At 32.0% G+C, this 23,988-nt stretch overlaps 1 protein-coding gene and 1 long non-coding RNA gene across 4 annotated transcripts in view; both read right to left on the bottom strand.

Moving 5' to 3' along the window:
* Positions 1-321: 321 nt before the first annotated feature.
* The window catches only part of LOC127106932 (uncharacterized), a 124,623-nt gene continuing 100,956 nt past the window's right edge, over positions 322-23,988 (bottom strand). The window contains exons 11-18 of one of the 3 annotated variants that reach the window (XM_051044232.1): positions 2,021-2,078; positions 1,881-1,937; positions 1,550-1,798; positions 1,400-1,464; positions 1,246-1,302; positions 1,067-1,154; positions 839-979; positions 322-750 (exon numbers count right to left, since the gene is read on the bottom strand). In XM_051044232.1, coding sequence (XP_050900189.1) covers positions 604-750; positions 839-979; positions 1,067-1,154; positions 1,246-1,302; positions 1,400-1,464; positions 1,550-1,798; positions 1,881-1,937; positions 2,021-2,078 — 862 coding nt within the window. In that variant the 3' untranslated portion in view covers positions 322-603. The remainder of the gene's footprint in view (positions 751-838; positions 980-1,066; positions 1,155-1,245; positions 1,303-1,399; positions 1,465-1,549; positions 1,799-1,880; positions 1,938-2,020; positions 2,079-23,988) is intronic. The other 2 variants (XM_051044233.1, XM_051044234.1) reach the window with 2 other exon arrangements.
* On the bottom strand, positions 3,443-4,023 carry LOC127106933 (uncharacterized). Its single transcript, XR_007795550.1, has 3 exons — positions 3,952-4,023; positions 3,657-3,860; positions 3,443-3,548 (listed from the first exon to the last, which is right to left on the bottom strand). It is a non-coding gene; the product is annotated as an uncharacterized LOC127106933 (long non-coding RNA).

The following is a 23,988-nucleotide window of genomic DNA, read 5'->3' as shown; positions in this document are numbered from 1 at the left end:
CATTTCTCTCTATCTTATCTACTATCCTCCTCGTAAAAGAATTTACAAGTCTTTCTATCTATATTTTCAAACCTCCTAAATCTAATTTCCACTTCTTTTCTACTTCAAGATGCATTTAAATTTTTTTTTTAAAGATGTAAACCATTTCATTTCATGCTTAAATCCAAGAAATGAACTTTTTGTCCTACCTTTTTTACATCAAGGGTTTTCCATTTTCATTTTTATAAAATACACCTAATTTGTTTTCCAAATATTATACACTAAACACACAAGAGTAATTGATAAGTCAAATCTTTGTTGACAAAAGACTTAAAGCACAAGTGATCAAATTAACATAGAAAATCATACATAACATGAGTTTCCAAATATTTTTGTTCCACTCAAGGTGTGTGAAAAGACACATTATTGAAACCCCTAGAAAATTCATACCAACAACAAGAAAATGAAATGACTAAGTTTTATGACAAGTAAATAAAATCAGCACCAAAACATGCAAGTTTCTGAAAATCCCATGTCCTAGTTTCCTTTATTCTGAAATCTAAAAACACCCTTATTCTAAGTTCCCTATTACAACAAACATGATGCTGGCTACAACAGGACCAGTTACTCTTCTGCACACCAAATATTTGCACATGCTTCAAATGGATCTTCTGCTACATACTCCGTTATGGCGGGTCGAGGAACCGGCTTCTGTAGTAACGCTGCCCCATTAAATATCATCACGCGGTACAAACTCGTATAGAAATTCGTCTGCAACGAGAACGATAGCTTGTTTAACAAGTAATAATAATAATAATAACAAATCATGCTTCATAGCAAACTTCAAAATTTTACTCACCTCATCCTGGTCTAGTGCCATAAACCCGAATTTCCCGCTCCATAACGACTCAGCTTCATGAGCAGCCGGTAAGAATAACCGTTCGATTTTTAACTCTCCAAGCAAGCCCTCGATGCAGGCAAACAGGGCTTGGAAGTAACCCTTAAAGAAAACATGAACATTATCAATATCAAAATATTTCAAATGATTGCTCGAATTTAAATACACAAGATAGAGTAAGTAATTAACCTTTCCTTGGCTAGCTGCATTAGTTGCAACTAAGGGAAGCTCCGCCACTTCTCGCCCGAGGAATACCCCCGTGCTTACAACCTCTTTGCTGTAATAACAGAAAATACAAACCAAAATCAAGTATTTTTCAAACTAAACATGGAATTAGCAACAAAAGATTACTCAAAACTCGGCATTACTTGACAGTGAGCACTGCACAGTACATTCCACCAAAATATTGATCCTTGATGCTCCTCCTGTGGAAATCCAATCGAAACGAAGCAAATTGCGTTCACATGTTCAGAAGAGTCAGTAGAGGAAATCAAAGTACAAAAAGAAGTAAATGCTGCTTACCCATAAATCATTGATGGAATGAAATCTATGTCTGTATCAGCATCCACTATGGGATCAAATTGTTCCTGAACAGCACAGATGTCAGTCATTACTAAAATCGCGCAATCCAGCGGATCGAATTTAACAACGAAACTGTAACTATATACTCACATGAAAGATAGAAACAGCCTCCGAAAGCAATGCCCTAATTTCTTCAGAAGCAAGCAACTTCCAGTTCATAATCCTCCATTTCACATCAAGACCGTAGTTAGTTTTTAAACCTTTTTCTTTATGCTTCTTTTTAATCAAGCTTAGGAGGGAATCTGAAATTGGCACGTCCCCGCGAATCACTAAATTGTGCAAGACAGTCCGAACTTGAAGACATTCCGAGCCGCAGAACCAGTCCCCTTTAGGTAATTTCTGGTAAAAATAACTCTTATTAACAATTGTATATAGTAATGAAAAAAAACTCAAATCAGAATAAAAAGAGAACATTTGGTACCTTTAGGTCAGCTATCTTATGATCCTTCAAACACCCTACGTGATATTCCTTATTACACTGCCAATGAAAAATCAATCAGTAATTTAATCAAAACACATAGTGATGTAAGACTTAAAACAATGATTCGCGCGAAGCAATACCTGGTCGCAAATAATTACTGTCCGAGGACCAAAACCTTTTAGTTGGAAATCATCTTCCCTAAAATGTTGAACACACTTCGATGATCAAGAACAAAACATCAATAATAATAAAGATGAAAAATTTTCTGGACATCGGAATTACCTGCACAGTGGACATCCACCTTCTACGGCCTCACAGCATCCTGAGCATTTGCGTTACGCTCTTCGCGTCTTTCGTTATGGTATACATTATGACAACAATATTTGCAGTACCAAATACAGAGCGGTTCAGATTTAAGAGGCACACATTCTGCAACAGAAAAAAAAAGTTATAAATTTGTTATTCTAACGCTCTTGTCCAAATAACAACATAAAATAGACAAAACTTCACCCAAGTGAAAAGCTCTTGGGCATCCATCACAGCATAAAAGATGTCCTCCTTGTTCACAAATACTGCAGCGGCCATCACTGTCGGCACTCCTAGAAATTTTCTGCTTTTTCAACAGAGAAATGGACAACTCATGTAGCGAGACTCCACCAGCGAATATGTGCAGGTAACTGCAACAAAGAAAAACACTCGTTGATTCGCAAAACACCATACTAAAACACTTGTCTGAGTTTTCCTACATGTGTCGTATGAGTGTCTGAGAGTGACGCATAGTAACCAACATCTATTAGTACAAGTTAAAAGAAAAACTCACGGCTTGCGTCGGGATGCCCAGCCAGCATGTGCTTCAAATGTAGAAGGGCTGATCTGCTCATCATCAAAAGTTTTATTCAGAAAAAACGTGTAAGATGTTTACTTGAAGCCGATAGACGATAGACGGGGATAACATTTACGACGTGATAAGAAAAAGTACCTGATTGTCACAGCAACTACACATAATTGCAGAGGTGTAACGGTTTATTTTACCATCCAATAGTTTCTACCAACCCAACAAAAAAATTCTTAAGCAAGGTGAAGTCGAAAGAAAATATGTAATGTAAGAACAAGTCATTATCAAATCAACCTCTCCTCGAGCAATGTATGTCACATCAGCCCCATGTTCCAGTGCTTGAAAGACCAACTTATGCAGGTGTTGGTCCCTTTGAAAATTTAAAAACATAATAAAGAAAAGTTATATGAACGAGAAGACAATAACTTGGCATGTTAATAAATGAACAAAAGAATACTTTAAACTGATATTAATGTTTCAGATATGAGAAACAAAAACTCACTTTCTAGTTATTTTTCCATGCCTCTTATCACTAGCTGCACTGTACTTCATTCCTTTGTACGATGGCTTTTGAGGCTCAGCTGGTTCTGGAGACCTGAAATAATTAGACCGTGAATTGAATTAACCATCTGTTCAACTGTATAAACTACATTTTTACACGTGATTAACTAGATGTCATGGAGGTATAAAAAAAATGTCTACAAACAAAATACAGCTAATAATAGCCGGTGAAACACAGCTAATAATAGTCTCAGTTGTACGAGTTGGACTAGGTTGACATGCCTTCAACTCCTCGCATGCAATGCAGAACAGTCTCGAGACAACCTTGCGATCTTGAAAAGTAAACAATATATTTCAAAATCAAACGTTAAACTCTCCGCAAAAACCATGCAAAACAACAAAAAAATGGCGGGAAAATAAACCTGAGTTGCATTACAAACCTCTACAGTTCAAACAGAACTTTGATTTTTGCATAGTAAAGTTTCCGAGAACAGCATGAACAGAATCCTCCATTTTGTCTATAGAACTGTTCAAAAATGCGTTCATTACACAACGAACAGTATTCCCATTTTCGAGGAAAGTATACTCTGGGGACGTTTGTTTGCACTTCCAGCATGAACCTCAAATATAGCCGGGCTCACAACCTACTCTCATCAAAACAATTCAAACATGTAAAAAATTACTAAGACATGTGATTTTAAAAGCAACATTGCTAATGTATCTTCACTCACTTACCTCTACTCCCTTACAAATATCACAATAACATTCGATTCCAGTCGTTTTGATCACTCCCGGTGAATCTTTTTCTCTAGGTTTTCGCACCTACAAAAGTAAACACAGATTCACACCTCCAAAATTAATAAGGGATCATAACTGAAGTTCACAACAGCTCGAAAACTCGTTTTAACTCTGCATGGTTCAAGATGAACCTATTTGTTAGGTAAAAATTATTTTTAAAATTTTATTATAGGTATAAATTTATTTATTTTATTTAATAATTTATATTAAAAATTGTTTACAAGTAATATATATATATATATATATATATATATATATATATATATATATATATATATATATATATATATATATATATATATATATATATATATATATATATATATATATATATATATATATATATATATATATATATATATATATATATATATATATTAACACCCTTGAAAAGTATACTATTATTATAAATAATTTCTTCAAACAATACTTTTCAAATAATTTTCTTAACCAAATTTAAAGTTGTTAAAAGTTGACAAAAAATTTATGTTGAAATAAGTTTTCATTTTCCATAAAGAGATTAATAGTTATTCACAATTAATAATGTAATTTTTTTTATATATATGCGCCCAATCAAATCACTTTAAAGTGACATTCTTAAAAGTTTATTCTCAAAATACATGTGTAAAAACATTTAGATTATCACTATCAATACATATTCACAATCTCATTTAACTTATTTTTACGATGAGTATCAAAAATTTATGGAAAATATTTGGGGATCATTGATTGATGATATTTTTTCTACATCAGTTAAAAGTGAAAAAAAAAATACTTATAAGAGGAAAAACTTATTTACACTTTATAGTAAAAATCATTTTTTTAAAATATTATATATATATATATATATATATATATATAAACCCGATTCATTTGGAATGAGAAAAATCCCGAATGAAGAATCGGATCCATGCGGAGAAACCCGATCCATGCGGAATGAGAACACATGCGGAAAAACCTTATTCGGATGAGGACACATGATCCAATCCCGATGAATAAGGTGATCCATGCGGCCATGCGGAGAAACCCTACCATTCCCTTCCATGCGGGATGAAACACAATTTTCAATCCTGACTAAGAAACGACGCGGAGAAACTCTATCCTTCCATGCGGGATGAAAACACAATTTTTAATCCCAACAAAGAAACGAGATCCATGTGGAGAAACCCTATCCTTCCATGCGGGATGAAAACACAATTTTCATTCCTGATGAAGAACGAGATCCATGCGGATAAACCCTATCCTTCCATGCGGGATGAAAACACAATTTCCAATCCCGACGAAGAAACGAGATCCATGCGGGATAAGAACACAAATTCCAATCCCGTTGAAAACGGATGTGTATTTTTTTAGGGGAGGCGGTATCCACCCCATTGCAATGCCATGGCTATCCCATATTGCAAAACTGCAAAACTGAAAGAAAAAAAATACAACAAGTTAATAAGACATTACCCTGATGCCGCGGACATATTTAACCTTCAATCCATCGAGAACCGCTGAGGCTAGCAGGTCCTTCAGCTTTGAGGGAAACTTCTTAGAGTTGGAAAAAGCAGGTTTGAACTTATTTACTTTAGTTGACACCTTAAGTCTGCGATCTCTACTGGTCTCCCCAATTTCACGAACAGGTTGAAATGTTTCATCCTCCACTTCACTTCTGGCATCTTCTTCACTCAAAACACCATTCCGTGCGACACAGATACTTTCCACACCATTTCTTGTCCTCATAGGTTCAGGAACATGAACCACATTCCGGTTCTTTCTTGGCCGGGTTCGGCTGAGAGATGTCGAACCACCACAGATCTCTGAGTGAGTCTTACAGGCATTGAGATACTCTCTCCGAAAACCCGGGCGGACCTTATACACAACCACATACTTCTCAGAATCAGTGCTCTTTGTCATTGATACGTGAGAAATGGTTCAATCAATGAAAAAATGAGGGGTTTCAAAAGCTGAGTAGCTCAGAAATTATTTTGTGGCAAAGTGCATGCACTAATGGAAAAATGGTGATGAAGAGTTAGGGTTTGAGAAGAAATTGGTGGGATTGAGAATTGGGTTGAACAAAAGAATTGAACTGAATGGGACAGACAGGTTACTTTGAAGAAGGAGAAGATGTTCCTTCTATTGAATTACAGAACCGACCAAACTACTACAAATATATTTTTGTTTGTATATTTTTTTTTTACAAGAATCACAAGTATATATAGAGCTCCAAAATATATAAATATTTATAAAAATAATAAAGGTATAATTGTTTAATATATAAGAAAACTTTAATACATTTACTTTATTTAATAAATAATTTTTTTAATATTTTTTTTTATTATTCTGAGACAATTTTCTTTATTTTGTTGGTGAGCCTTCCCCTACCCCTAAAGTTTGGTTAGGTGCATATCTATAAATTATTCATGGAATGCTATGTCTTTTTTTTTATAAATAATTTATTTTAAATAAACTAAAATTTAAATAAAATTTAGTCTATAAAGACATATTTTTGAACATATATTTATAATATGGCAATAAAAAATCTGTTTAGTAACCATTTTTTCATTACGAACACTTATTTTACTAACTTATAACTTATTTTTCAAACGCTATTCTAAATAGTATTTTAACTTATAGCTTATAACTTATTGTTTTTCTTCCACTTTTATTTTTATTATTTTAACTAAAACACATTTTTACCCTTTATGATTTATTTTAATTTAAAATAAAAAATCATGTATTAAATACAAAGAATATCAGCGAGTGGAATCACTAATTTTATCAAAAACTTCAATTAACTTATCAACTATCGGTCATCAACTATAAATTATAAGATATCAAAAGAATTGTTACAAATATATTTTTGTTTGTATATTTTTTTTTGACAAGAATCACAAGTATATATAGAGCTCCAAAATATATAAATATTTATAAAAATAATAAAGGTATAATCATTTAATATATAAGAAAACTTTAATACATTTACTTTATTTAATAAATAATTCTTTTAATAATTTTTTATTATTATTCTGAGACAATTTTCTTTATTTTGTTGGTGAACCTTCCCCTACCCCTAAAGTTTGGTTAGGTGCATATCTATCATTTATTCATGGAATGCTATGTCTTTTTTTTATAAATAATTTATTTTAAATAAACTAAAATTTAAATAAAATTTAGTCTATAAAGACATATTTTTTAACATATACTTTACAATATGGCAATAAAAAATCTGTTTAGTAACGATTTTTTCATTACGGACACTTATTTTACTAGCTTATAACTTATTTTTCAAACGCTATTCTAAATAGTATTTTAACTTATAGCTTATAAATTATTATTTTTCTTCCACTTTTATTTTTATTATTTTAACTAAAACACATTTTTAACTAAAAGACAAAGAATATCAAATGATTATGTCATTTTACATTAATCAGCGAGTGGAATCACTAATTTTATAAAAAAATTCAATCAACTTATCAACTATCAGTCATCACCTATAAATTATAAGATATCAATTATTAGTCATTAGTCATGAACTATAAACTAGCTTGTTTTATCGTATAATTTATCTTCTAGATAAAATGTTTTTTATTTTAAAATTCCGTGATTAGGATACGATAGACATGATATAATAAATATTTATATTTAAATATCAATCTTATCCTTTAAATATATCTCGGTCAAACTTGTATTTTTGGAGAATGACTTAAATAGAATTAAATAATTCAAATTAAAAAAGGACGCATTATTCTCTGTATCTTTCGCTAATTGCCAGACATGCATTGTCTGTCTGCAATTCTTTATAAACGTTTTTATTGATTTCTATTATTATAATTTATTTAATTTACCAAATTAATAGGTAATATTTATTTATTTTAGTTTTTTTTTGTTTTAGTGATTTAATTTTAAATATTTTTTTTCGTAAAAGTATTACCCCAATGACCCTTGGGTTATATTAGCATCACTAGAGTAATGACATTAACGAATAGGGTTACTCAAAAATTAAATCGTTGATAGATACTTTAAACAATCATGACTATGGAGAGTTATTAAATGGTCAAGCACTGATAGACCGCAGGAAAGGGACAAATGATTCCAAAGGAAACTTAATCATTTTGCTCATAAATATTCAAATAACTTATTTATATAAGTATTTTGCAAATTTTAGAAAAAAATAATGAATTGTGCTATGCACATCCCCTATTACATTTATGTTTCACTATACTTCTGATAACAAGTACACTCACCTCAATCTTGTCAATTTAACGATAATCCCCATGGATATGATTACAATATGCTCTCATTATAATGAGATGAACAAACATTTTTTACCATCAACAAAATGGTGTCATTGTCAAGGATTGTTGATCACTTCAACTAGGAAATAATATGCAAAAATATTTTAAATTAGGAGTATTTGAAATCAGTTAATTTTTATTTTTATTTTAATTTTAATTTTTAGCTTTATTTGTTTACATTACTAGATACTATTGTGCGAATCTATGGTTTGATTCTTTATAGAACATGCTTTAAGATGTAAAATAAATTTGATTGAATGCAAGCCCTGTATCAGAATGTATGTCAAGATCTTATGCGTGATTTCTATGGTAGTGGTCATATAAACCCTTAGTGTAATTTGAAGGACTTCTTGGAGAAGAATTTAATTATATGGGAAATTATCAAAGAGGTGATTATTTTTGAAATACTTACACTAATACATTTAGGAGAAAACAACAAAATCAATTTTTTTACGAGTATAAGAGGCCTCCTTCTCTCGAGGAGAGTTTAAAAGATTTTGTGAAACTTTCAAAGGAACGTTTTAGTAAAACTAAGAGAAGGTCGGAAAAAAGAAAAAGTGTATGAGTGTCAAACCCCAAAATTTACCCTCCCTTTTTCTTTATTTTAACATACCTCATTTGTATACATCAAGTCATATCATGCATGACCATTGCATTTGGTCATGGAATCACAAGCATGGTCACTTTGTGTATTATATCAACCCTAGGGTTTTACTTTGTTTTACTTGAGAAACTAACCCTAACTTCATGAATACATGGTATTTTTTTCTCTTATTACTCAAGTAGGTAATCATGTTTGCAAGCAAGGCAAAGCCAATGTCTTTGATAAAGGGAAATGCAAGTTTGGTTCAAGTTGATTCAAAGGTGTTTCATGTGTTGATCTCCATGCCACAACCCTCACTCTTCAAGCAATGCTCCATATCATTCATGCCCTAATCAAGGTTTCATCAAGGGATACTCATTCCATCATCATCATCATGGGTTAAAATGCAAGAAAACATCAAGTTTGGACAAATGCGTGCAAGGTGGATTGACCTAATTTGCAAATATGACATGCCTTTGGTCCAAACTCTACAACTCCTTCAATTTTTATCTAAATGCCAAGATTTTTTAAGCCAAGTGTTCCTCTTGGGATCCTCTACAACTTTCATTCAATGGTCAAACATAAATTCATCCATTTAGGACCTCATTTGTACCAATGACCAAGTTGCCAAAATGGGTCAAAACCTAACCATGACCCTTACTTTCCACCTTTGCCATTTTCAGTCCAAGCATTATTTTGATCCCATTATTTTTGCATTGTTTAAAGCTTATATCAAAGATAATTTGGGCCAAGTTTGGCTCAAAATGCACTAGGGAATCAAAAGTTATGGCATCATGAACATATGACCTCAACATGACCAAACATACTGCAAAGTGTTTGACCAATTGCCTAGCCCACAAAACCAGGTCACGACCTCAACTTCACAAGACCACGAATTTAACCTCAAAGGTCCATTTAGATATATTCTTTTTGTATCTTGTTCTACTCCATGAAGTGATCATTTGGCTCAAAAAAACACAAAACATGCGAGTGGATTAGATTTGGCCAAAGCTTGAACATGGTGACCTAACTCTATTTTGGCTTGTGACCTATAATGTTGAAACTTGCACAAATCAACTTAGGACCACTTCTCATGCGTGCAAACCAATTACCCATGACCAAACGCATCTGAGGACAACTTGAAACAACTTGAGAAGTTCCAAATTCACGAGTTTGGTACCAAAATTTCACACTAACTGGATATGAAAATTTCCCACTCAATTCACATGAATTCAAGACAATTTCACATTTATTTTAATCCCAAAAGATTCCCTATAAATAATGGAAGTTGTTGCCTTAATTTGCAAGCTTTTAAATCCAAAGAAACCCTACCACCATTGAAGCCTGATACCTCAAATAACCAATCAAGCTCTTTTTCATTTAAAGCTCTTTTCCTTCCATTTCTTTACCCATAATCCTTCATCGACATCCTATAAAGGTGTTTGAAGCTTTGCTTTGGTCTGAATCCTTATGGAACCTAGCTACCAGATCCATCATTGTTGACTTCTGAAGCTTCATTCAAAAAGGTAGATACGAGTTACAACCTTGAGCAAACAAGTTACCACACTTTTTGCCTTGTTCCACTGATCAAAAGTCCTAACATACTGGTCATTTATTTTCAATATTAACCATTTAATTTTACTTTGAAGAACTAAGGTTCTTCAAGTTTCTGAGTAAATAATGCATATTTTCTTTTACTTTCCATTTAGTTTTCTTTTTGCATTTTCATTTTAATCATTTTCAAATATTTTAAACCCCAACTTTTGAGATCCATTCACTCTTAATTTTATTGACCTTCCACATTTTTGTTGGACTTTTGTTTGATAATTTGACACCCCCTGATATTTTCCCTTTTATTTTCTTTATTTAATCAATATTAAATGATTATTAATTGAATTTTATTTTCTTTTGATGATTTTTTGATATTTTGAATTGAGTTTGATTGCTTGGTTGATGATTTCTTCCTCATCTCAAATCATTGATAGATGGACTTGAGGTTGATCAATCTTCTTTGATCCAAAATTGTTGATATATGATTGTGAATCATCTTCAATACTTTGCATTAATGTTAGGTTAACCATCGATGCGCCATATTTTGAGTCCTCTTATTTGAGGATAAAATGATTCCTATGTGATTGACTTGATTCCCTCTTTCACTCTCTCTATCTTTCATCTCTCTCTCTCTCTCTCTCTCTCTCTCTCTCTCTCTCTCTCTCTCTCTCTCTCTCTCTCTCTCTCTCTCTCTCTCTCTCTCTCTCTCTCTCTCTCTCTCTCTCTCTCTCTCTCTCTCTCTCTCTCTCTCTCTCTCTCTCTCTCTCTCTCTCTCTCTCTCTCTCTCTCTCTCTCTCTATCTATCTCTCTCTTGTTTTAATCATTGTATTACATGTCATAGGAGATTAAATTAGTGTTAATTTTTTAACATGTCTAATACATACATTGTTATTGACCAATCTCAAATAGTTATGGCTTCTACATAAGCCTACTTACGATTGCTTAACATAGCGCTAAATTATCCCAACATTATTGACTAACCATTAACTCCTAAAATTAATCATCGCTCTTTACATTATTTCCTTTAATTCAAGTCATTTAAGTTTATGTCATTTAATTTTATGTCATTTACTTAATGCTCTTTTATTTTATGTCTTATTAATCATCACATCATTCCATACTCTATCTACATATATATATTCATCTGTTTCTGTTATCTTGTTTGACTTTCGGCTTGTTAAAACTTGATGAATAAAAACATGATAAAGTAATTTGGACCTAATCCTAATCCTATGCTTGACCTGGAATATTGAATACCTTTTGGACTTTGGACTTTGACTTAGGATTTAGTCTCCTCTTGCATGCATTTGATTAGGTTTAGTACACTCTTATGCACATATGGATTTATCTTGGGCTACCTAACAATGAGACATAGGACAATACACTTTGCACCCATATGGATTTCTCTTGGGCTACCTAACAATGAGACCCTAGGCTAGTTTTATATGATCATGCATCTTTGTTTGTTCATCAATTCTTTACTCTAATTTGGTTTGATTCAATTCACATTGGATATACTAAATTCCTTCATCTATTACATCTCCCTCTTATCTTTGTCAAGTAATCATAAGTCCCTTGGTCACTTGATGGAACTTGCCTCTATCACCTTGGAGCATTTAGCCTCCAACAAGTTCAAGACCCTCAGTGGATTACATCTTTCCTCAGCAGTCAATCATCTGACTCATTCCCACACAAGCATCTTTGGTAACCTGTTTCAACAACTTGTCCGTCTTTAACTAGGCTTGTATGCCATGAGCCATAAGCAATAGATAATGATGAGATGAGATCTTCCCTACACCTGTCTAGAATATCTCTGGGTATGGGACAAATGACCCAGTTGCTCAGAGTATTTGCCTTTATTCCCAGACTTTATTGTAATTCTAGTAAACTCATTGTGAAGTCTGCAACTAGCCCTTTTATGGCTCAACTTTCATATCCTTTTGGTTTAAAGACCATTGCAATACCATTTTCATTTGAAATACACCTATTGGTCATTCTCAATTTCTTGTTTATGACACCACAATTTGGGATACACCTTTATGGTCATTCCTCTTTCTTGGTTATGACACCACAATTTGGGATACACCTTCATGGTCATTCCCCTTTCTTGGTTTTGACACCATTTTCTGTTGAGATACACCTCTTGGTCATTCTCACTATCATCTTAGATCAGTCAGAAAATCATCAAGAAACCTTTGTTGCTAAAAATCAAGAGGCTGGTATTGTTGGTGTATTGGAATTTGCTAAGGTAATAGTTGGTTTGAATAGAGTTGAAGCGTCTGTTGTTTCTGAAGAATATGCCTCAAAAACTATTTCTCCTTCAGAGGTTCTGAATACTGGTGTAATAGGTATTAATCTGAATTTAGTGCTATGTTAAGCAATCGTAAGTGGACTAATGTAGTAGTCACACCTATCTGAGGTCGGTCAATAAAACTATAGGCCAATAAACACAAGTTAGAGATCATGACTAGTAAGCCAAACTCCTACAACTTGCCATGCCAAAAGAAAAGAAGGAAGGCCTTGTATGGACTTTAGGTTTTTTGCTTGACCAAGAAGCAACCTATCTTGGACACAAAGCAACTCACTTGATCTTGGATCAAGTTGAGTTTGATTTAGATCAAAGAAGGTTAAGCCTCTCATATGTCAAGACCAACCATAAGACATTAACTCATTGGCCAAAATAAAAAGAAGAAGATGGAGAGGAAATGAAATGAACAAAGAACTAAAGTGTCAAACACAAATGGTATAATGTGAATCAAATCATCATCAACCAATGGTAAACAGAAGAGAAATGAAGATTAGAAGTCAACAAGTCAAATATTTTTTTTTGGTATTTTTGGAATTAAAATAAATGCAAAATTAAAATGGACAAAATATGGTCAAATCTCAAATTCAATTCAAATCAACTTAAACAAGTCCAATTAAATTCTCATAGGTCTAACATGGTCAAACAAAGTTTCACAAAAAATTTCAACCATTTTTGAAATCAGAAACTATTTAAAATCAATTAAAAACAATGAAAAATAACACAAATGAATTAAAATCTCAAATAAATCTCAAATCAATTAAGAAATTGATGAGACTATTTTTCATTGACTTGTCATGATCCATATGTGTTAAGAAAATATTTTTGGAATTTTCAGATATTAAAAAGTATTTAAAATGAATTAAAAACTAATAAGAACAAAATAATTCACAAAGAATACTAAATGAAGTCACAAAAATAATTAAAAATCAGAATATGAAACTAGATTTTTCAAGAAATTTTTTGGTGTTGGTCTCATATTTTTGTGACTTCAAATAAAATAGTTAAGAATTTTTGAAATTAAAAGGAATTAAAAGAAATTAAAACAGAAAATAGAAAATAGGAAAAATCAGGAGCGCTTGGATGAGTCTCATTAATTGACGTGGCGTTATCAAGCGGTCCAGAAGCACTGTCATACCATATGCCTTGGTCAAGCGCGCCACACATGTATTTAAAACAGGTCAACATAACACACGGCCATGATTAAAACGTTTGAGAGAGATCTGAAGGCCTGGAAGCATCCACGTGGGGATGGTGGTGGAAACCACCATCTTCTCCGGCCAGAGAACAAACTCCGGCCACCACGCGCAGGTTTTTGAAACTTAATGAAAATGAAAAACAATGGTACCAAAATGAAACTGGGGTGATATACATCACCCCTGTAACCTTGGATCTTCCTCCATGTTTCTATTTAATGAGAAATCAGAGCTTGAAGATCAAGGTGCACAAACTGAAATGTCTCAATTCATGAAATTAAGACCACCACTGACCTGCCTCTTGCTCGAGGACATCAGAAAACAGTTCAAACTCAAGCAATTCACATTGTATTTCAAGATCCAGATCAAAACAGTTGAGTGATATACCTTTGAAGTGCAGCTTTAAACAACACGATCTCTTTAAGCTTTTGATTCCAACTTGATCTTGAGGTAATGAGGATGCAAGGCTAAGGAATTAAGACTTGAAGATCAACTAAGGATGTTGAAATTCAAGTCTGAAATTGAGAAATGAAAAATTGAAATTCCTTTGAGTGAGGTTGGGTTTCCAATTCAGCAAGGTTTCAGATCACCTTGAGGTTGAAATTTGAATGAGCAAGGCCCTCTATTTATAGCTAGAGATGAAGCAATGAGGTCATTTGCTCGTGTGCATGAGAATTGGGTCCTCCATGCATGGGCCTGTACAGGCGCATGTGAGGCCCAAAATTGGATTGAATTGCATGCTGAGATCATTTTGGAGTGGATTGGATGTGCACAAGGCTTGACATTTGCCTGCATATGAAGTTTCAATGTGAATTGCATATTTGAACCTAAACATTGAGCTCTTCGAAAGTCCCACATGGAAAATCCAAACATGATGGTGTGAGTAATGGTTGGAAAGCTCTTGACATAAGGAATAAAAGTTATGTTGGGAAAAAATCCATTTGGAGTTTGGAAAATTATGAAAACTGGCTTTTAAGTTTGAGGTACAAAACATGTCTAGGTTTCCTTTGAAAAGTTTACCAAAAGTGATCAACTTCAAGCCCTTATGTTTCAATGATGCAAACCTCAAATGGAAAAACCTCCAACACCAAAGTTGTAGATATTTTCTAGATGATCAATTTGGACTTAAAATGTGAATAATTTGTGTAGGTGCTTAATTGGCTGCATTATATGGTAAAACACTAACTGGTTACTAATGTCTTGACTGATGTCATGACATGGTATGTTTATGTGACTACATTGTAGGTTAGAATATCTAACTGTACTCTGATGTCTTGACTGATGTCATGACACACTTGAGTAGTCACTGCAGGATTAGCTAATACAGGATTTATTGAATGTCAAACTGGAGACTGTGACATTCATCCCTGTCAGCAGCTACTGAGGAATAGAACAGTTGGTGTTCTGTTAGAGCTCAGTATTCATTTGCAGTCTGGTTATCAAGGAAGAACCAGACCTGGCATAAGGCCTGCTGTATGAATGTCAAACTGAATGTTATGACATTCATCATGGACAATATATACTGGATAATAGACAGATTGGTGTTCTGCTACACTTCAGTATGTTTCTTAGTTTGTTCTTCAAGAGGATAACATAACTAACTTAAGGCCAAATGTGTAAATGTTAAATTGGACACTTTAACATTTATTAATGTAAGCTGTTACTGTAGTATGGTCATTTTGATCATGTACAGGTCAGCAAAATTGTACAGTCTGTTTTCTGGAAAAACAGACTCAGCATATGGACCTTGATGTCAAGCTGAATGTCGTGACATTCATTCCTGACAGCATATGCTATATTGTAGGTTGTTCAGTTTTCTGTTTCAGCTTTTCTTGGGCTATTCTTCAAGAAGTCAACAGCTTAGAGAAAAACCAGGAAATCAACAACCAAGTTACATTTAATGAACCTAGCAAATAGCCTATTTGTTAGTAACCTAAATGTTGAATTTATGGGAACTCGCGTGACCTTAAATTCAGGAGAATACAGGTGCAAAAGCCCAGGTACTGCAATATAAAAGGAAGGCGTTCCTTCATTCAGTTTCAGGGATTTTGAGGCGTGAAGATTTTGTGTGTCCATCATACTTCACTGCTGTATTTTTGTGAGTCTTGTATTAGACGTATCTTGTAAGCCAAGCCATTATCAAGTAGATGATTGTTGTGGCATAGGGTGTTCATTGAGTTGTAAGTGTTGTGTCGCTCAAAGCTTTTAAGCGTGAGTGCTGTGTATCTTGATTAAAGCTGTGAAGCACAATCAAGAGTTGTTTGAAGTGTGACTTCAAATTGTCTTTAATATTGATTAAAGGTAGTAATCACTGAGGTGATTGAGGGGGAGTGAGTAGGAACTCTGATCTTAGTGTAAGATTGAAATTGCATTGGGTAGGGATTAAGTGATAAGTTGTAAACGGGTGAGTTTAGCTTTGAATTGATACTACTAATAGTGGATTTCCTCCCTGGCTTGGTAGCCCCCAGATGTAGGTCATGTTGGACTGAACTGGGTAAACAATTACTTGTGTTATTTACTGCACTTACATTTAAGTTCTGCATAATTCCTGTCTGTGCAGAATTGGATGTCATAACAACCCGTGTGACATCTAAAGTCTGATAACTAGAATTTCAATTTGGATTTTTAATGAGAAAGTTATGGGCATTTGAAGTTGGACATTTTTCAAATTCAATGGTTTTAGTCCAAAGTGACCTATAATGTTTTGTATTATCACATGTGTTTATTTTAGGATTATGAAATTTTTCCCAAAATAACATTTGAATTATACATATTAAGCTTTCTAATTCAATTGGTCTCACCTCAAAATCATAAAAAATGAAGAAGATAGGTCCTTGGAAGTTGACCCAAAATTAGGGTTTCAGTCAAAATGACCTATAATGTTTTAAAATGAATGATGACATTACAAGTTTAAAATGGATTTGTGATGAACATGAAAGTTGTTCATATAGTTCTTAAGAACATTTTTTATCTTGGGGTCATCTTCATTTAACAAACACATCAAAAGTTGTATCTCAGTGATCCTCAGGTTAGTCAGATGACTTGACTGGTCAACTTCTCAAGGCCAAACCTCAAATATTGATGAATGAATGATTGAGGATACTCACATGGGCTCATATATGCATAAAATAATGAATGAAAGAACTTCCCTTGATTAAATTTTATCATAGTTTGAGGTTGCTTCATGAGCAATGCACAGTCAATGCACAGTTGAATTAGGGTTTCCTTGGGAAACAATCCTCAAGCCCTTTGGTTTATCTTGATCAGATTGGGAAATTGAGATACTTGGGAGACATATTTGATGATTAGGAACATTGTGGACCATTTTCATGCTTGTTCTCATCTTCATCTAGCCATTTCATTGAGCTTAGGAGCCTTATAGGAGCATGGGATCTCATGATTACTTGAGCTTCAAAACAAAAGAAAGTTAGTGACATATTTTTGTGATTTTGGTTAGTAATCAAAATAAGAAAAGAAATAATATACAATACAAGCATGCTTGGTGGTCTCAAACCACTCTCACAAGTCCCAACCCTAGGGTTAAGGAGCCATACATGCAATGATCCTTGAGGCAATGCAATGAGCAAATGATGTGATGCCATGAGGGATCTTAGGGTAAAAATTAGGGTCTTACAGTATTAACGTTCACGTTCTACTATCGACTGGCTTGTATGCTCGAGCATGGGAGCTTTAAGCGTTTGTCTGTTTATGGTAGAACGGATGCACTCGGATCGCACTCTAGCAGTTAAACATTGCTTGCTCGCACATGGAGGCTTAAGCATCGTTCACGGTAGAACAGAAGTAACACGTCCTTTTTGAAAAGGTTTTAAAATAAAAATGAAGCCCAAAGGCAAAACTGAGTTTGATGAGGTGATTTTGCTTTTATTTTGAAATGAGAGTCATGATTCGAATCGTACTAAAGTCTATGAATGAAGATGAATACAGTGAGCAACTGGGTCATTCGTCCCGCACCCAAAGATATCCAGAATTGGGGTAGGAATTCTCCAGTCCCATTCCTTCTCCGTTGCTTAAGGCTCGTATCATACAATCCTAATCGTAAGGTTAATTGTTTTTGGGTTTATTTACAAAATGGTTTTTGTTTTACTGGGAGAACAAAAGGATAGAAAGTTAAACCCTAGAAGGTGGAAGTCTGATCTTTATTTTGATCTTTAATCTGTGCAGAGAGACTTATCAATTATTTGATTTAAATTGCACTAAAGTCAATGAGTAGAGGTGAATACGATGAGCACTGGGTCATTCGTCCCATACCCAAAGATATCCAGAATGGGGGTAGGAATCCTCCAGTCTCATTCCTTCTTTATTACTTAAGGCTCAAGACGTGCGATTTACATCATAATCGATGAGTGTTGAAGTTGAATTTCCTTGCAGCTTCCCATGATGAAGGGTTGTCTTTGAAGAATGGTGAAAGGCTTATCAATCAACTTGAATCGAGTTGTGCTAAAGCCTATGAATAGAGGTGAATACGATGAGTAAACGGGTCATTCGTCCCACACCCAAAGATTTTTAGATTGGGGGTAGGAATTCTCTAGTCCCATTCCTTCTCTATTACGTAAGACTCATGGCACACAACTTGGCTCCTGATTAACAAGTGTTGAGTTTAACCTTTGTAATGCTTGAATAGTAGTCCTGTTTTATACTGATTTGAATTGCTTGAATTCTTGATCTTGATCTTTCAGTCTCGATTGAAGTTGGAGATTATGATGGCCGTGTGTTTCTTTTAGTTAATGGAGACAGTGGGTTAGGGTTCAAATGGTTTCGCTATGTGTTAGGCTTCCAATGGTTCTCCGATAAAAAATGGCAACTGAATAGACAAACTAAGTTGTGTTTCTTGTTTCTGAATAAAACATTTCACCACTGTTGTTTAAATGAGCCATGATGATATATGATTTATTTAATTAAATTTTATAAAAAGAGCCAATTTTTAATCATTTAAAAAAAATGAAAAATATAACACAACAGTTGGTTTAAATAACCGTAGTGATATTTGAAACATTTTTTGATTAAAAAAACTATTAAAAAAATGGAGCCACTGTAAAAATAAAAATAAAATGGTAAAATATATCACCACGGATGGAAGAACCAACCATAGTGAAATCACATTTATATTTAATTTTAAAAAAATAAAATAAAAGCGTCACTAAAATATTAAATAAATCACAATTTTGTTGGCGCTGAGATTCGAATCCAAAAGCTTTAGGAGCTTTCACCATAGCTTCTCTATCCAACAATGATAACATGTAAACTAATTTTAATGAAAAAATAAATAAAATGGTGGCGTCTGAGTTAAGAGATGTCATCACGGTCCTTTATAGACTCGTGGTAAAATGAGCATCGTTGTATGTTTTATTTGTAGTATACACTATGTAGAGTCGAGTTGACTTAATGGATTCACTTTAAGACTAAATAAGGTTTAGTAATCTCATCCCACTCTTGTTGAATATTTTCAGGTAACTTGAGGAAGATGAAAAACAAGGGTAAGATGGCTTAATGTAGGATTGAAGATGTTTTCGTTTTGTAGTTTTCACTGTATTTTGAGATCACGTAGTTACGTGAGTTTTTTTTACCAAAGGGCCACATTCCTAAAATGAATTTTCCAAAATGTCATCTGCTAAAAATAAAACCCCAAATGCCATTTTTTTTAGCATCTAGTGGGCTTTTTAATTAATTTTTATGCACCTTGCATTTTGGATGGCAGACGCCCTAGAAGCCCAGTTGGGGTCCACCATCTAAGATGGAACACCCCCCCCCCCCTCCCTTTTTTTTCTTTCAATTTTTAATTTCTAAATTAATTTTAAATAATTAAAATTACTTTTTTAATATTAAATATTAAATAAAATATAATAATTAATATAATATTAATTAATTTTTTTAAAAATAAAATATAAATATTATTACATAATATTTACAAAAATATTAAATATTAGGTAAAATATAATATTAAATATATATTACTACATAATATTTTTTGTTTGTTCGTACTTAAACGTATAATATATTTTTTCCCGTCCAAACAAATTTTTAGTACAGTTTTTTTTGCCTAATCAATTTTATAATATTATATTTTCATACCATTAGCTCTTCTATAAATAGAGGTGGTTAAATATAATATAATTACATTTTTCTGAAATAGGTAATATTATAAAGACCTAATATTACATTTAAATATAATAGAAAATGTAATTTATATTATATTTAGCCACCTCTATTTATAGAAGACCTAATAGAATGAAAAACAATAATATTATAAAATTATTTAGACGGGAAAAAATTGTACTAAAAATTATTTGGGCCGGAAAAAAATATATTATACATTTAAGTACGAACAGAAAAAAAATATTGTGTAGTAATATATATTTAAAATTATTTTTTAATTAATATTTAATATTTTTTAAAAATATTATGTAACAATATATTAATTTTTAAAAATTAATATTATATTAATTATTATTTTTTAAAACTAATTCAGAAATAAAAAATCGAAAAAAAAAGGACTCCATCTTAGATGGCGGACCCCAACTAGACTTATGGGGTGTCCGCCATCCAAGATGGAGGATGCAGAAAAATTAATTAAAAAGTCCATTAGATGATAAAAAAAGTGGTATTTGGGGAATTATTTTTCAGGCATATGACATTTTGGGAAATTTATTTCAGGAAGGTGGCACTTTGGTAAAAAACTTTAGTTAGGTTGAAATATTACTTATATTATTCATATACGAGTACCTATGCGTGTATCGTACATGGAACATGGTATCATCTAGATGGGTTGTTACATGATCTCGTTTTAATATTTGAATATTATTACTTTATGGGATATAAATTGAATAATATTGATAAATAAAATTTTATCAAAATAAGTCAAAGCAATATTATTAACAATGAGTTGGTTCATGTAATAAGATAAAATAAGTCAAAGCAATATCATTAACAATAAGTGGGTTCATGCAATAAGATATTTGAATATTGTAAGTAAGTGGGTAAGAGTTTAATTTTTAATTTATGGGCATGAAAAAGTTATAATGTAGAGGGATAATCCATCTTGTGTGATGATCAACCAATTTCTATAAATTTTAGTCACCATTAGGGATGATAAATGAACATGTCCGTCTCCTTTTGGCATACCATGTAAAAATTAGCAACAAAAAAAGAGATATGATTGAGCGAAAATAATTGAAGGTACATGCTTAAAATCTTGATCCTCTCTACAAAGAAATAAGGATGGGGCGAAACAGACTCACTAACACTGCATCTTTAAACTCTAAAAATATAAATGCTCGTGTCCGCAAAAGCATACAAAAAACAAGATGAAACAGACAGATTAGAGAATGTATGTTTAAAATTTTAACTTGTCCTAAAAAAAGAGTGCGAGCAAAACAAACTTGTCTGACGGGCAAGTCTCTTTTACCACCTCTAATCACTACTAATAATAGAGCATTCTAAAAATTCATATAATATAAAGTAAATGATAAAAACCAAAACTTTGCATCTCATTTATTAAGGAGAATGAATCCCCCCATGACATTTTCGTCAATGATAATTCACACATTTAAATATTTTATCTCATTTATAATATCAAGTAAACTTTTTGAAATTTTGTATTATGTGAGATTTGAACTTTATATCTTATGGATAAGTACAATAATTCATAAAAGTGCACATCCAATAGAACTATGTTTTTCTTTTATATTCCAAAATGAAAAATGCATGGTAAATTGTGATACATAATGGAAAAATCAAACATACAACAACAATAATAGTCAAGTTCCACCAAATGAGGTTGATTATACGACTTAAATTCTGTCAAAATATTTTACAAAAATTATTTTTTAGATTTATTTTAAAGTCTTTTTTTATAGCTAATTACTTGATTCCTGTCTATTTTATATTTCAAACCCCCTAAATCTAATTTCCATCTTCTTTTCTACTTCAAGATGCATTCGAAAATATTTTTGTTTTAAAGATGTAAACTATTTCATGTTTAAATCCAAGAAATAAATTTTTTTAACCCTTTTTTACCTCAAGGATTTTCCATTATTATACTCAAAAAACTCGGACGGACCTTAGACACAACCACATACTTCTCAGAATCAGTGCTCTTTGCCATTGATTCGTGAGAAATGGTTCAATCAATGAAAAATGAGGGGTTTCAAAAGCTGAGTAGCTCAAAAATTATTTTGTGGCAAAGTGCATGCATTGTGGATGGGATAATCAGATGAATGGTGATGAAGAGTTAGGGTTTAAGAAGAAATGGGTGGGATTGAGAATTGGGTTGAACAAAAGAATTGAACTGAATGGGACAGACATGTTTCTTTGAAGAAGGAGAAGATGTTCCTTCTATTGAATTACGAAACTAACCAAACTATTACAAATATGTTTTTGTTTGTATATTTTTTGACAAGAATCACAAGTATATATAGAGGTCCAAAATATAGAAATATTTATAAAAATAATAAAGGTATAATTGTTTAATATATAAATAAACTTTAATACATTTATTTTATTTTATAAATAATATTTTTTATAATTTATTTTTATTATTCTGAAACAATTTTCTTTATTTTGTTGGTGAACATTCCGGTATACCTAAGTATGGTTAGGTGCATATCTATCATTTATTCATGGAATGCCATGTCCTTTTTTTTTATAAATTATTTATTTTAAATAAATTTAAATTTAAATAAAATTTTGACTTATAAACATATACTTTATATCTTATGACAATAAAAAAATTGTTAAGTGCCGATTTTTTCGTTACGAACACTTATTTTATTAGTTTATAATTTATTTTCCAAACACTATTTTAAATAGTATTTTAATTTATAGTTTATAATTTATTATTTTTCTTCCATTTTTACCTTTATTATTTTAATTAAAACACATTTTTACCCTTTATGACTTATTTTAGTTTAAAATAAAATAATTATATATTAAATATAAAGAATATCAAACAATTATGTCATTTTATATTAATCCGTTAGTGGAATCACTAATTTTATCAAACACTTCAATTAATTTATCAACTATCAATCATCATCTATTAACTATAGATTATAAGATATCAGATATTAGTCGGTAGTCCTGAATTATGAACTAGCCTGTTTTATCGTATAATTTATCTTCTAATTTATCTTTTAGATAAAATATTTTTGATTTTAAAGTTGTGACTAGGATACGATAGACATGATATGATAAATATTTATATTTAAATATCAATCTTATCCTCTAAATATATCTCAGTCAAACTTGTATATTCGGAGAATGACTTAAATAGAATTAAATAATTCAAATTAAAAAAGGACGCATTATTCTCTGTATCTTTTGCTGATTGCCAGACATGCATTGTTTGTCTACAATTCTTTATAAACGTTTTTATTGATTTCTATTTTTATAATTTATTTAATTTATCATTTTAATATGTAATAGATATTCCAAAGGGAACTTAATCGTTTTGCTCATAGATATTCAAATAACTAATTTATATAGGTATTTTGGATATTTTAGAAAAACTTAATGAACTGTGCTATGCACATCCCCTATTACATTTATGTTTCACTATGCTTCTGATAACAAGTACACTCACCTCAATCTTGTCGATTTAACGATAATCCCCGTGGATATGATTACAATATGCTCTCATTATACTAAGATGAACAAACATTTTTTACCACCAACAAAATAGTGTCATTGTCGAGGATTGTTGATCACTTCAACTAGGAAATAGTATGCAAAAATATTTTAAATTAGGAGAATTTGAATTCTGGTAATTTTTATTTTATTTTAATTTTAACTTCCAGCTTTTATTTTTTACATTACTAGATACTATTGTGCGAATCTATGGTTTGATTCTTCGTAAAAAATGCTGTAAGATGTAAAATATATTTGATTGAATGCAAGCCCTGTATCAGAATGTATGTCAAGATCTTATGTGTGATTTCTACGGTAGTGGTCATATAAACAATTAGTGTAATTTTGAAGGACTTCTTGGAGAAGAATTGAATTATATGAGAAATTATCAAAGAAGTGATTATTTCTGAAATACTT

This window comes from Lathyrus oleraceus, chromosome 7, assembly GCF_024323335.1.
Source record: "Lathyrus oleraceus cultivar Zhongwan6 chromosome 7, CAAS_Psat_ZW6_1.0, whole genome shotgun sequence".
Classification (NCBI taxonomy): Eukaryota; Viridiplantae; Streptophyta; class Magnoliopsida; order Fabales; family Fabaceae; genus Lathyrus; species Lathyrus oleraceus.
The sequence above is the reverse complement of the archived record's forward strand: the minus strand, read 5'-3'. Positions and strand labels throughout refer to the sequence as shown.